Source organism: Macaca thibetana, chromosome 16, assembly GCF_024542745.1.
Source record: "Macaca thibetana thibetana isolate TM-01 chromosome 16, ASM2454274v1, whole genome shotgun sequence".
In the NCBI taxonomy this organism is placed as follows: domain Eukaryota; kingdom Metazoa; phylum Chordata; class Mammalia; order Primates; family Cercopithecidae; genus Macaca; species Macaca thibetana.
The window spans coordinates 52050906-52066134 of NC_065593.1; the positions used below are offsets into that span (position 1 = coordinate 52050906).

The 15229-nt window shown below is 47.2% G+C and overlaps 2 protein-coding genes across 2 annotated transcripts in view; one reads left to right on the forward strand and one right to left on the reverse strand.

The window, feature by feature from the left end:
* Window positions 1–15229, reverse strand: part of PSMC3IP (PSMC3 interacting protein) — a 146736-nt gene that overhangs the window by 71922 nt on the left and 59585 nt on the right. The gene's annotated exons all lie outside the window — the stretch shown is intronic.
* LOC126938306 (high mobility group protein B3-like) lies at window positions 5800–6381 on the forward strand. Its single transcript, XM_050762363.1, is given in 1 exon segment — window positions 5800–6381. A coding segment is annotated over 1 exon segment (582 nt).

Consider the following 15229-nt stretch of genomic DNA (forward strand, 5'->3'; position numbering starts at 1 on the left):
TTCTTCTGAGCTGTCCTTGTCAGCCCTTTCTGTTTCCTACCTTTATCCTCCTCCCTTCTCATTGTCACTCTCGACAGATAACTTCACTCCTACTTGTAGGTGAAAATAGAAGCCATCAGGGAGAAGCCCCCTCAACATCCTGCCCCCAACTCCCACCCCACTGAAACATTTATTTTTATCCACTCTTATCCTTTCCTCTCTTTTATTGTAGGAAAGGTTTCCTTCCTGTAGTTAATCCCTCCACCTGAGCCCTGCATCCCAGCAGTTCAGCCTCCTCAGGGACCTTGGCTCTCAAAATCCCCTCTCTGCCCTTTCAGTATTTTAACATGTTAGCCTCTTTTCTTCTAAGTGCCGACACTACTAGTCTCCCTTTCTCTCTTTTCTCTTGGAGTAAGGGTTCCTAACCTTTTTAAACTGTGGATTCCTTCAGCAGTCTGGTGAGGGGTTTTTTATTTTGTTTTTTGTTTTTTGAGGCGGAGTCTCGCTCTGTCACCCAGGCTGGAGTGCAGTGGTGTGATCTAGGTTCACTGCAACCTCCACCTTCCCGGTTCAAGCAATCCTCCTGCCTCTGCCTCCCAAGTAGCTGGGATTACAAGTGCCCGCCACCATGCCCAGCTAAATTTTTTGTATTTTTAGTACAAAAATACCATGTTGGCAAGGCTGGTCTCGAACTCCTGACCTCAGATGATCTGCCTGCCTCACCCTTCCAAAGTGCTGGGATTACAGGCATGGGCCACTGCGCCCGGTCGATGTTTTTTGAATACATAAAATGATACACATAGAATTACCACAGGAACCAATTACATACAATATGTTGTTACAATATTTTTAAGTTGCATGAATAATTTTTGACATAGTTATATATTTTCTTTTATTTTGTGCCCTTTATTAATGCATTCAATAATGAGATCTTGAAGTGGGCCTAATAACTTCTGTATTTAAATTTTTTTATTTTTATTTATTTATTTTTTTAGAGACAAGGTCTCACTCTGTTGCTCAGGTTAGAGTGCAATGGCATGATCATAGCTCACTGTAACTTCAAACTCCTGGGCTCAAGCAATCCGCCTGCCTTAGCCTCGCAAAATGTTGGAACTATAGGCATGTGCCACCACGCCCGGCTAATTTTTTTTTATTTTTATTTTTTTGTAGAGAGAGGGGGTCTGTATGTTGCCCAAGCTGGTCTCAAACTCCTGGGCTCAAGTGATCCTCTCACCTCGGCCTCCCAAAGTGCTGGGATTACAGGTGTGAGCCATCACACCCAGCAATTTCTGTCTTTTTAAAATATTGATAATTGGCCGGGCGCGGTGGCTCAAGCCTGTAATCCCAGCACTTTGGGAGGCCGAGATGGGCGGATCACGAGGTCAGGAGATCGAGACCATCCTGGCTAACAGTGAAACCCCATCTCTACTAAAAAAAAATACAAAAAAGTAGCCAGGCGACGTGGCGGGCACCTGTAGTCCCAGCTACTCGGGAGGCTGAGGCAGGAGAATGGCGTAAACCTGGGAGGCGGAGCTTGCAGTGAGCTGAGATCCGGCCACTGCACTCCAGCCTGGGCGACAGAGCCAGACTCCGTCTCAAAAAAAAAAAAAAAAAAAAATTGATAATTATAAGCAATATTTTGCAATATCTGCATCAAAAAAACTTTTTTTCACTAGCTGAGCATGGCAGCATGTGCCTACAGTTCCAGCTATTTGGTAGGCTGAGGTGGGAGGATTGCTTAAGCCTGAGAGGTTGCAGCTCCAGTGCATGGTGATTACACCACTATACTCCAGCCTGGGCGACAGAGCGAGACCCTGAACCCTCTTAAAAAAAAAAAAAAAAAAAGGTATACTTACTGACCACGTCTTTATCTTCCACACATCTCAATTTTATGATTTCTCAAACATCCATTTGTGCCAACTGTGTATAAGGATAAACAGTGATTGTTTCAGCAGCATATATACTAAAATTGGAATGATACAGAGATTAGCAAAATTAAATTAAAAATTCAAAAATACAGAAAGAATAAGTAACCTTTTGCAATCTAGTTTTTACTCCATGGCCCAGGGCCACTAGTCTCTCCAAAGTTTCACATGGTCCCATGAATTTTTTTTTTTTTTTTGAGACAGAGTCTCACTCTGTTGCCCAGTCTGGAGTGCAAGTGCCATTCACTCAGCTCACTGCAACCTCTGCCTCCCAGCCTCAAGCGATTCTCCTCCCTCAGCCTCCTAAGTAGCTGGGATTACAGGTGTGCACCACCACGCCTGACTAATTTTTATGTTTTTAGTAGAGATGGGGTTTCACCATGTTGGCCAGGCTGGTCTCAAACTCCTGACCTTAAATAGTCCATCCATTTAGGCCTCTCAAAATGCTGGGATTACAGGCATGAGCCACCGTGCCTGGGCCCTTGAATTTAAAGTACCTTTTTCTTTTCTTTCTTTTGAGACAGAGTTTTGCTCCTGTTGCCCAGCCTGGAGTGCAATGGAGCGATTTCAGCTCACTGCAACATCTGCTTCCCGGGTTCAAGTGATTCTCCTGCCTCAGCCTCCTGAGTAACTGGGACTACAGGCATGTGCCACCATGCCTGGCTAATTTTGTATTTTTAGTAGAGACAGGGGTTTCTCAATGTTGGTTAGGCTGGTCTCGAACTCCTGATCTCAAGTGATCCACCCGCTTCAGCTTCCCAACGTGCTGGGATTACAGGCGAGAGCCACCACACCCGGCTTTTCTTTTCTTCTTTTTTTTTCCATAGGCATGTTTCAGAGCTCAGTTTGATTATGTAACATCTAGCATGAGTGACTCTATTCTGGTTTGGTCTGAATTGCTAGGGCCTAGGACAGGAAGCTAGTCTAAAGCAATGGCCTCCTGTAAATTGTATTTAAGAGCATGAATAGGGTCTTACAGGGAGAATACGTGGTGTGGGAACATCCTAGATTGGAAGAGGACTAGACTAGAACCTGATAGTGAATGGCAAAGAAAAATGAAGGAGCAAGCAAAAAAAGCAGAAGGAAACCTGGCGTGTGTCAGTATGGTTTCATTGCCTACCCCTTCATTTGGGACAAAACCTTGATTTCGTTTTGCATTCCACCCTTCCTCCAAGTGGTTCAGCAATGAGTCCTGATTAATCCAAGCCAATCTTGTTATCACAATTTCCCTGCCAGGGACTGATTTAGGAAGGGACATAAGATGCAATTCAGGCCAGTGAGATGTGAGGAAAGACTTCTGGGGGCTTCTGGGGAAGGTCTCCTCATTGGTTAAAAATAAAGAGACATACGGGAAGAGACACACTCGCTAGCTGCATATTTTCATGTTGGGATATAGCATTGGAATGACTTGTATTAGGGTTTTCCAGAGAAACAGAACCAGTAGGTTCTAGATATAGATATACAGATAGATATTTATATATGAGGAGATTTATAGGAATTGGCTTATGTGGTTATGGAGGCCAGGAAGCCCCATGATATGCTCTCTGCGAGCTGGAGAACCTGGAAAGCCAGTGTGTAATTCTGTCTGAGTCCAAACGCCGGGTAATCAGCCGAGGGCCAATGATGTGGGTCCCACTCTGAGTCCGGAAGCCCAAGTCTGAGGGTAGGAGGAAATGGGTGTCTCAGCGCAAGCAGAGAGAGTGAGTTCATCCTTGCTCCATCCTTTTGTTCTATTCAGGCCTTTAATGGATTGAGTGATGCCTACCCATACTAGGAGAGTCATCTGCTTCACTCAGTTCATCAGCTCAAATGAAAATCCCTTCCAGAAACATCCTCACAGACACAGCCAGAAATAATGTTTTACCAGTTATCTGGGCATCCCTTAGCCCAGTCAAGTAGTACACCCAATTAACCATCACACACTGCTACAGTCATCCTTGAACAGTGCAGAGAGCACCTTTACGACAAGCCATCGTCTTCAGGGTGGTAGACCAGAACGGTGGATGGTAGCTGGGAGCAGCAGCTCATGCATGTAATCCCAGCACTTTGGGAGGCCAAGGCAGGCAGATTGCTTGATCCGAGAAGTTCAAGACTAGCCTGGGTGACATGGTGAAACCCTGTCTCTACCAAAAAAACCCAAAAAAATTAGCTGGGCATGGTGGCGCATGCCTGTAGTCCCAGCACTTTGGGAGGCTGAGGCAGGAGGATCATTTGAGTCCAGAGGTCGAGGTTGTGGTGGGCCAAAATCATGCCACTGTACTCCAGCCTGGGTTATAGAGTGAGACCCTGTCTCAAAAAAAAAAAAAGGTGGAAAGTACCCAAGTCCCTGATGACACTGCTGAGCCTTCAAATTAATCAGCCCTGAAGCTCTTCAAATGTGAGATATATTTTTCCTATGATTTAAGCTATTTGACTTGGAGTCTTTTTTTTTTTTTTTTTTTTTTTTTGCAGCTAAAGGCACAGCCATAGAGAAGAATACTGCAAGAGCCTAGGCGGCAGAAAGCTCCAAAGAAGAAATGAGTTGGCATCTGAGGCTGCAGGGAAACAGAGTCATATGGAGACAGAACAAGGTACTTTAGGCTGGGTGTGGTGGCACATGCCTGTAATCCTAGCTACTTGGGAGGCTGAGGCAGGAGAATCACTTGAACCCGGGAGGCAGAGGTTGTAGTGAGCCGAGATCGCACCACTGCACTGTGCCAGCTTGGGCAACAAGAGTGACACTCCATCTCAAAGAAAAAAAAAATGGCCAGGCATAGTGGCTCATACCTGTAATCCCAGCATTTTGGGAGGCCAAGGCAGGAGCATTACTTGAGGTCAGGAGTTTGAGACCAGCCTGGCCAACATGGTAAAACCCGGTCTCTACTAAAAATACAAAAATTACCTTGGCATGGTGGTGTGTTCCGGTAATCCCAGCTTCTCGGGAGGCTGAGGCAGGAGAATCGCTTGAACCTGGGAAGTGGAGGTTGCAGTGAGCCAAGATCATGCCATAGCATGCCAGCCTGGGTGGTAGAGTAAGACTCTGCCTCAAAAAAAATTTTTAATTAAATAATTAAAAAAAAAAAACACCACGAGATTCACAGCAACCAATCCAAAGGGCTCAGTTTACCCGTTGCCATGATAATGATATCCCCTCTGTTTTAATCCTGTAAGGAAATCACTTTGAGACAACCAATCCACTTTTTGTTCTCTGTTTCTGCTTTCCTCAGTCCTTTTCTGTCTATAAAACCAATCTTTTTGGCTGGGCGCGGTGGCTCACGCCTGTAATCCCAGCACTTTGGGAGGCCGAGGCAGCCAGATCACAAGGTCAGGAGATCGAGACCATCCTGGCTAACACGGTGAAACCCCGTCTCTACTAAAAATACAAAAAATTAGCTGGGCGTGGTGGCGGGCCCCTGTAGTCCCAGCTACTCGGAAGGCTGAGGCAGGAGAATGGCGTGAACCCGGGAGGCAGAGCTTGCAGTGAGCCGAGATCGCACCACTGCACTCCAGCCTGGGGGACACAGCGAGACTCCGTCTCAAAAAAAAAAAAAAAAAAAAAAAAAACCAACCCAGAACCACAGCCTAATTTGTAACCCCACAGAGATGACTCTGGCACTAGTGAACAATGCTGCTGTGATTTATGCGAAACCTCAATTGGCCACATTTTGTTACTATGCCAAAGGTGAGCTGGTTCCTCCACCCCTGTTGAGATCCCTAGAGCTATCCAAAGCCTGGGGGAAAAAAATAAGTCACTAGTGCTCAAACTGGTAGCTTCAAACCGCTCACAGTTAAGTGCTGAATGATTTGGTGGCCATTGAGGTGTGAATGTGGTTTTATGTTTGGAGAGATCACAGGCAAGTGTGGCATGATTGGCTGTAATATTTGAAGAACAAGACTAGTGAACAATACAGTCAGGATGGCTAAAGGTGACCCCAAGAAACCAAAGGGCAAGATGTCTGATTATGCCTTCTTTGTGTAGACGTGAAGAGAAGAACATAAGAAGAAAAACCCAAAGGTCCCTGTCAATTTTGCAGAATTTTCCAAGAAGTGCTCTGAGAGGTGGAAGACAACGTCCGAGAAAGAGAAATCTAAATTCGATGAACAGGCAAAGGCGGATAAAGTGCGCTATGATCGGGAAATGAAGGATTATGGACCAGCTAAGGGAGGCAAGAAGAAGAAGGATCCTAATGCTCCCAAAAGGCCACCATCTGGATTCTTCCTGTTCTGTTCAGAATTCTGCCCCAACATCAAATCCACAAACCCCAGCATCTCTATTGGAGACGTGGCAAAAAAGCTGGGTGAGATGTGGAAGAACTTAAATGACAGTGAAAAGCAGCCTTATATCACTCAGGCGGCAAAGCTGAAGGAAAAGTATGAGAAGGATGTTGCTGTCTACAAGTCGAAAGGAAAGTCTGATGGCACAAAGGGTCCTGCTAAAGTCGCCCGGAAAAAGGTAGAAGAGGAAGATGAAGATGAGGAGTTCCCTATTCTACACTAGGTGCTGACTTTTTGGTATGTTTATCTCCTTCACAAAACCATATGACTTTGGTTTGCTATCTCTATTTTCCGAGCTTAAAACAGTATGCAAGGCCAGGCGTGGTGGCTCACACCTATAATCCCAGCACTTTAGGAGGCCGAGGCAGGTGGATCACCTGAGGTCGGGAGTTTGAGACCAGCCTGGCCAACATGGAGAAACGCTGTCTCTACTAGAGATACAAAATTAACTGGGCATGGTGGCGCATGCCTGTAGTCTCAGCTACTCTGGAGGCCGAGGCAGGAGAATCGCTTGAACCCGGAAGGCAGAGGTTGCAGTGAACCGAGATCGCACCATTGCACTCCAGCCTGGGCAACAAGAGCAAAACTCCGTCTCCAAACAAAACAAAACAAAACAAAACAGCCGGGCGCGGTGGCTCAGGCCTGTAATCCCAGCACTTTGGGAGGCCGAGAGGGGCGGATCACGAGGTCAGGAGATCGAGACCATCCTGGCTAACACGGTGAAACCCCGTCTCTACTAAAAAATACAAAAAACTAGCCGGGCGAGGCGGCGGGTGCCTGTAGTCCCAGCTACTCGGGAGGCTGAGGCAGGAGAATGGCGTGAACCTGGGAGGCGGAGCTTGCAGTGAGCTGAGATCCGGCCACTGCACTCCAGCCTGGGCGACAGAGTGAGACTCCGTCTCAAAACAAAACAAAACAAAACAAGTGTGCAAACTTGCACATGTACCCACTGAACCTAGAATAAGAGTTGGAAAGAAAAAAAAAAGATATGGCAAATAAATCTATCAAGAAAAGGGGCCAGGCGCGGTGGCTCACGCCTGTAATCCCAACACTTTGGGAGGCCGAGGCAGGTGGATCATGAGGTCAGGAGATGGAGACCATCCTGGCTAACATGGTGAAACCCCGTCTCCACTAAAAATACAAAAAATTAGCCGGGCGTGCTGGCGGACGCCTGTAGTCCCAGCTACTCGGGAGGCTGAGGCAGGAGAATGGCATGAACCCAGGGGGCGGAGCTTGCAGTGAGCCGAGATCACACCACTGCACTCCAGCCTGTGACAGCAAGACTCCGTCTCAAAAAAAAAAAAAAAAATCTATCAAGAAAAAAATACCAGTGTGCCAGCATAGTACAGATGCATAATAAAAAAAAGAATAATCAAATGATCTACAAACAGGATTACTTTTAGGCTTATTTTCTTTTTCCTATTCCTTGAGAAAACAATACAGAAACAGCCCATTTTGTTCTATTTCATAACTAAAATATGAATTTAGTACAACTCCCTTCACACAAAGAGCGTCGGCTCTTTGCCTTCATTGTTTTAATTTTTCCTTTTCTTGTTTTGTTTTATTTTGTTTTGTTTTTGAGACAGAGTCTTGCTCTGTGCCCGGGCTGGAGTGCAGTGGCACGATCTTGGCTCACTGCAACCTCCACCTCCTTGGTTCAAACAATTCCCCTGCCTCAGCCTCCTGAGTAGCTGGGATTACAGGCGGATGCCACCATGTCTGGCTATTTTTTATTTTTTTATTTTTAAATAAAAATATAAAGGGGTTTCACCATGTTGGCCAGACTGGTCTCGAACTCCTTACCTCAGGCAATCTGTCCACCTCGGCCTCCCAAAGTGCTGGGATTACAGACGTGAGCCACCGCGCCTGGCCCCCTTTTCTTTGTTTCGAAACTCCCTGGGGTCATAAGATTCCAGTCTCATGACTAAAAGCAGTTCTAATTAGCTGCTCTTCTTCCCAGTCCCTGCCACAGCCTCATTTGCCCACCTCATACCTCTGCCTCCTCACCTCGACAAGATACCTGTGCTCCTGACATACTGGAGGCTGGGCATTCAGGAAAGGTCAGAAATGAAAGTGCATTCCAAAACATGTTTTATTCCACCTGGGATGTCCAAGAAAGGCTCTGGACATTTAACAAACTTGTTAGTTTACAAATGCTACATTTATTATCAGAGGCAGACCAAGGCCTCAGACTAAGGAACGGCACATCCCACTGCATTATCACAACCTGGACCAGAGAACTTGGAGCCAAGCAAATTAAAGTCAACATTCAACAATCAAGCCATGGGTAAATGACCTTGAGGCCCTGAATGTGAAACCTATGAGAAGGACCATGAATCTGAGCAGAAGCTCAACCTCATGAAAGTTTGATCTTAAACTGAATCTGTGGGATCATAAGTACTTGGGTGTTCAAGACCAGCCTGGGCAACTCCTGTCTCTACAGAAAAAAAAAAAAAAAAAAAAAAAAATGGCCAGGTGAAGTGGCTCATGCCTGTAATCCCAGCACTTTGGGAGGCCAAGGCAGGAGGATCACCTGAGGTCAGGAGATTGAGACCAGCCTGGCCAACATGGTGAAACTTTGTCTCTACTAAAAATACAAATTAGCCGGGCATGGGGGCTGCTGCCTGTAATTCCAGCTATTTGAGAGGCTGAGGTGGGAAAATTGCTTGAACCCCAGATGGGGGCGTTGCAGTAAGCTGAGATCGTGCCACTGCACTCCAGCCTGGGCGACAGAGTGAGACTCTGTCTCAAAAACAAACAAACACATAAAAATTAGCCAATGTGGTGGTATGTGTCTGTAGTCCCAGGTTCTCATGAGGTTGAGGTGGGAGGATCAATTGAGCCCAGGACTCAGGAGGTCGAGACTGCAGTCAGCCATGATTTTGCCAGTGTACTCCAGCCTAGATGACAGAGCAAGATCTTGTCTCAAAAAAATAAAATAAAAATTAAAAAAATAAACTTTTGCCTGCAGCAGCAGCCAAGCTATACCTCAGTTCTGATTGCATCTAGTGATAATAATAATAGTGGTTAATATTTGTTAAGTACTTACTATGAGTCAGTCACTGTGCTAGGTGCTCGTGCATCATCGCATGTAACCCACATCAACTGGTCAGTTCTCAGGAGAAATGGAAAGCATACCCTGCTAATGACTGGGAGACCTACGGTCAGATCTGTGAGTACATTTCAATTTCCAACCTATTTCTATAAGAGTAGGAAGAGAGGCACCTCCTGTGTGTTAGAGATGGCTTCTGAGAGCAACTGTGCCGTGTAACTCCTCCAACTCAGATTCACATTTTCCATTTTTTTTTTTTTTTTTTTAATTTGAGATGGAGTTTCACTCTTGTTGCCCAGGCTAGAGCGTGATGTCACAATCTCTCAGCTCACCGCAACCTTCGCCTCCCAGGTTCAAGCACTTCTCCTTCCTCAGCCTCCCAAGTAGCTGGGATTACAGGCATGTGCCACCATGCCCAGCTAATTTTCTGTATTTTTAGTACAGATGGGGTTTCTCCATGTTGGTCAGGCTGGTCTTGAACTCCCAACCTCAGGTGATCCACTTGCCTCGGCCTCCCAGAGTGCTGGGATTACAGGCGTGAGCCACCGCACTCGGCCAAATTCACATTTTCTAACCTGCTTGCCTACAACCTGGGATTTGAAGAAAGTTTTCCAACTTTTGGGAGACTTAAACTCATCCTTCAACTTCTGGGAGACTGTATGTTTGAGTAAGGCACTGTTATGAATCACAAGAAAAGAAAAAAATTTAATTTCCTGGTTTCCCGAGTGTATGAACTAATTATCATTGTTATTATTGTTTTATTTTATTTAATTAATTACTTTATTTTTTGAGATGGAGTTTCACTCTTGTTGCCCAGGCTGGACTGCAATGGCACGGTCTTGGCTCACTGCAACCTCTGCCTCCCGGGTTCAAGCGATTCTCCTGTCTCATCCTGTCAAGTAGCTGGGATACAGGCGACCATCACCATGTCTGGCTAATTTTTGTATTTTTAGTAGAGATGGGGTTTCATCACATTGGCCAGGCTGGTCTCAAACTCATGACCTCAGGTGATCCATTTGCCTCGGCGTCCCAAAGTGCTGGAATTACAGGCGTCAGCCACCGCACCTGGCCTATTTTATTTTTTTTGAGAGTCTTACTCTGTCGCTCAGGCTGGAGTGCAGTGGCGAGATCTCGGCTCACTGCAACCTCTGCCTCCCAGGTTCAAGCGATTCTCCTGACTCAGCCTCCCAAGTAGCTGTAACTATAGGCATGTGCCACCACTCGGATCATTTTTGTATTTTTAGTAGAGACGGCATTTCACTATATTGGCCAGGCTGGTCTCGAACTCTCAACCTCAAGTGATCCGCCCGCCTCGGCCTCCCAAAGTGCTCGGATTATAGGCATGAGCCACCACACCCGGCTAATTATTATTTTTAGAGATGGGGGTCTCGCTATGTTGCCCAGACTGGGCTCAAACTCCTCTGCTCAACCAATCCTGGGCCTCCCAAGTACCTGGGACTACAGATGGCGCCACCGCGCCCGGCTTTAGCTTACTACGTTAAAGCCCTACCAGACTCACGTGGCCGGGGGCCAGTTTATTCTCATCTCTTGAAGCCATGCGCTTCACCTGGGCCGACTGGGAGAAGCCTCTGAAGCCAGCCAGCCCCTAAGGAGTGGTTCTGTCGGGGGAAGGGAGCCTCAAGGCTAACGAAGGAGCTCCGACCCCGCCCTTCAACTTCAGAGGGAGCAATGAACCCCCTTCCCTGAAAGGACGAGATTACTGGGTCCTCTTGGGGGACTCTGGAGATCCTCCTGGCCGGAGCTGGAGGAAGCTGGGAGGCCCGGCGGGGTGCGGGGAGGGAAACTGAGCCGAGGCCGGGTAGAGGGCGGGCGTGGGGCGAGCCAGAGACTTCTCAAGAAGCCCAGAGGATTCTGGGGACTGGAAAGCGGCCGAGTTTTTTTTTTTTTTTTTTTTTTTTTTTTTTTTTTTTTTTTTTTTTTTTTTTTTTTTTTTAAAGAGGGAGAGAGAGAGAGAGAATGGAGAAAACAAAATCTCTCGTCTGAGCATGACTCTTGGCTGTGGTGCTTTCCCCAGCGCCTCTGCAGCGGTTCCCAGAGAAAGCCCGCCAGGCGAGGACAGACGGACAGACCGACGCAACGGTCTTCCCAGCGCAGACTTGGAACGCCCCAGGGGGTGGGGGAGGCTGCACCACCTCTTCAGTAATTGGTTTGGAGACAATTGGCCATCCATATGGAAAAGATAAAGTAGATCCTATCTGACTGCAGGCCTCCAAATAAATTCCAGATGAACTAGAGCCCTACAGGGAACAAGCAACGCTACTATAGAGCTTTGGGAAGAAAACGTAAAGATAACTGTATGACACGGGGATAGGGGATGTTTTCTCTAACAAAGTACAAAACGTGCAAAACATAAAGGAAACGACAGTATGGACCGGGCGCAGTGACTCCCGCCTGTAACCCCAGCACTTTGGGAGGCTGAGGAGGGAGGATCGCTTGAGCCCAGGAGTTTTTGTTTTTGTTTTCTTGAGACAAGGCCTCTTGCTCTTGCCCAGGCTGGAGTGCAGTGGCAGCGGGATCTCTGCTCACTGCAATCTCCGCCTCCCAAGGAGCTGGGTGGGGCTACAGGCACCGGCACCACACTTGGCTAATTTAAAAAAAATTTTTTTTTTGGCCCGGCAAGGTGGCTCATGCCTGTAATTCCAGCACTTTGGGAGGCCAAGGTGGGCGGATCGCGAGGTCAGGAGATCAAGACCATCATGACTAACACAGTGAAACCCCACCTGTACTAAAAATACAAAAAATTAGCCAGGCGTGATGTCCGGCGCCTGTAGTCCCAGCTACTTGGGAGGCTGAGGCAGGAGAATGGGTGAAACCAGGAGGTGGAGCTTGCAGTGAGCTGAGACTGGGCCACTGCACTCCAGCCTGGGGTACAGGGTGAGACTCCGTCTCAAAAAAAAAAAAAAAAAATTTTTTTTTTTACAGAGATGAGGCCTCACTAACTATATTGCCCAGGCAGGTCTCAAACTCCTGGCCTTAAATGATTCTCCCGCCTCGGCCTCCCAAAGTGCTGGGATTACTGGTTATGCCACTGTGCCCAGGGAGCCCAGGAGTCCGAGATGAGCCTGGGCAACACAGCGAGACCTCTGTCTCTATTTTTTTTTTTTAAAAGATGGTGTGGTGTTATGATACATATTGGTTTTCATCCACAGCTCAGGACTCCCATTGTCCTTGTTAGTCTTTTGTTATAATATTGGGTGTGTTAGCCCTCAGGGGCAGTGTCTGACCACCTCCTGCCCTCCTTTCACTCTAACATTCCTGGGCCTTTCTGCCTGTGGGCCTTAAGATCCTCCCATAAAGCTTCCATGAAAACCCTAGAGGACAGGGTTTAGTGAAGCTTCCAGATGCCTGAACACCTGGAGGTTCCTGGAGGGTGGAGTGCCCACAGAGGGCATGGAAGCTCCACAGCCCTGCCCTCAAACCTCACCTTCCGTGTCTCTTCATCTGTATCCTTTGCAATCTACGGGCTTTTTTTTTTTTTTTTTTTTTTTTTGGACGGAGTCTTGGTCTTTCACCCAGGCTGGAGTGCAGTGGTGGGCCATCTCGGCTCACTGCAACCTCCGCCTCCAAGGTTCAAGCGAGTCTCATTGCCTTAGCCTTCCTTGTAGCTGGGATTACAGGCACCCATCAAAAATGCCTGGCTAATTTTTTTTTTTTTAAGTAGAGATGGTTTCACCATGTTGCCCAGGCTGGTTTCAAAGTCCTAACCTCAAACGATCCACTTGCCTCGGCCTCGCAAAGAGCTGGGATTATAGGCATGAGCCACTACACCAGGCCTGCATATGGTTTCTAATAAACCAGTAATTGTCAGTGTTTTCCCAAGTTCTGTGAGCTGCTCCCACAAATTAATTGGACGCAAAGAGGGGGTCATGAGAACCCCAGCTTGAAGCCTGCTGGTCCGAAGTTCTGGAGGCCCAGACTTGGGATTGGTACGGGGCAGGGAGGAAGTCTTGGGGACTAAGCCCTCAACCTATGAGATCTGACACTATCTCTGGGTAGATGGTGTTGGAACTGAATTAAAGGACACCCAGCTGGTGTCCAGTGCTGGGTGGGGAAAAAGCCCCATGTGTATGGTCACAGAAATCTTCTGTGTGGATGATTGCTGTGGTGTGGGAGTAGAGGAAATGGTTAGAGAGTTTTCTCTAAACAATTGGTGTCGGCCGGGCGCGGTGGCTCACGCCTGTAATCCCAGCACTTTAGGAGGCCGAGACGGGTGGATCACGAGGTCAGGAGATCGAGACCATCCTGGCTAACACGGTGAAACCCCATCTCTACTAAAAAAAAAATACAAAAAAACTAGCCGGGCGAGGTGGCGGGCGCCTGTAGTCCCAGCTACTCGGGAGGCTGAGGCAGGAGAATGGCGTGAACCCGGGAGGCGGAACTTGCAGTGAGCTGAGATCCGGCCACCGCACTCCAGCCTGGGCGACAGAGCGAGACTCCGTCTCAAAAAAAAAAAAAAAAAAAAAAAAAAAAATTGGTGTCAATGAAGTGGGATTTGCAGAATGACCCTGACTCATATAAACAAGTGGTTTGGGAAGAAAAATGATAAAAGGGTGGGGGAAGAGGTCTTCGATTCCTGGGTGACCATGTGGTCACCATGGTGTGAAGCCACAACTCTGCTGAGATCAGTTACTAAAGGTAAAACTTACCAGTGGAATTTAGAGATGGATCCAACTCCCCAGGAATTGGTTCATTGAATGCATAAGAAAATACAAACTAGTAAGAAAAATGTGAAATATTCAGTCCCTTGATTATTGTTATCTATAATGGCTAAAATGAAAGTAAAAGAGGGTGCTGGGTTAGGAATTGAGGCTGGACCAAGCACAGATGTGAGTCTGGCTGAGCTCAGGCCACTAGCCTCAGAGTCACCCACAAAGAAGAAAATTATGCAGGGACAACAGAAAGTACTTCTGAGACCTGTGGTTACCAAGAAGGTAGTCCGTGTGAAGGAACCAAGTAACTATTGAAACCAGAGAGTAGAGTGTGGAGGAATTGTTCCAGTTCGTAGATCAGTATTATCAGCTTCCTGAGGAAGATTTACTAAAATGGATTCTGAGAGTGACTAATTTAGGGGCAGTATGCAGAGTGAAAGAGCATGTTTGGGTGATGTAGGACTCACAGTTCACTATTCTAGTCACAGATGGGTATATACGATTCAGACACACAGGAGGTTATTCCTGAGGGAACAGCCAGCCTGGTGGAATGTAGAAAAGTCACCGTAAAGGCCGGGTGTGGTGGTTCACACCTGTAATCCCAGCACTATGGGAGGCCAAGGCAGGTGGATCACCTAAGGTCAGGAGTTCAAGACCAGCCAGGCCAACACGGTGAAACCCCATCTCTATTAAAAATACAAAAATTAGCCGGGTGTGTTGGCTCATGCCTGTAATCCCAGTTACTCGAGAGGCTGAGGTGAGATAATCACTTGAACATGGAAGGCGGAGGTTGCAGTGAGCCAAAATCATGCCACTGCACTCCAGCCTGGGCAACAGAAAGAGTCTCTGTCTCCAAAAAAAAAAAAAAAATAGCTGGCATGGTGGCCGGTGCCTGTGGCCCCAGCTACTCAGGAGGCTGAGGTGGAAAGATCGCTTGAGCCCAGGATGTCAAGGCTGCATAAAAAGTCTCAGAGGCCGGGTGCAGTGGCTCACGCCTGTAATCCCAACATTTTGGAAGGCCAAGGTGGGCAGATCACAAGGTCAGGAGTTTGAGACCAGCCTGGCCAATATGGTGAAACCCCGTCTCTACTAAAAATACAAAAATTAGCAGAGTATGGTGAAGCGTGCCTATAATCCCAGGTACTTGGGAGGCTGAAGCAGAAGAATTGCTTGAACCCAGGAGGCAGAGGTTGCACTGAGCTGAGATCAAGCCATTGCACTCCAGCCTGGGCTACAGAGTGAGACTACATCTCAAAAAAAAAAAAAAAAAAAAAAAAAGGCTGGGCATGGTGGCTCACGCCTGTAATCCTAGCACTTTGGGAGACCAAGATAGGCAGATCACCTGAGGT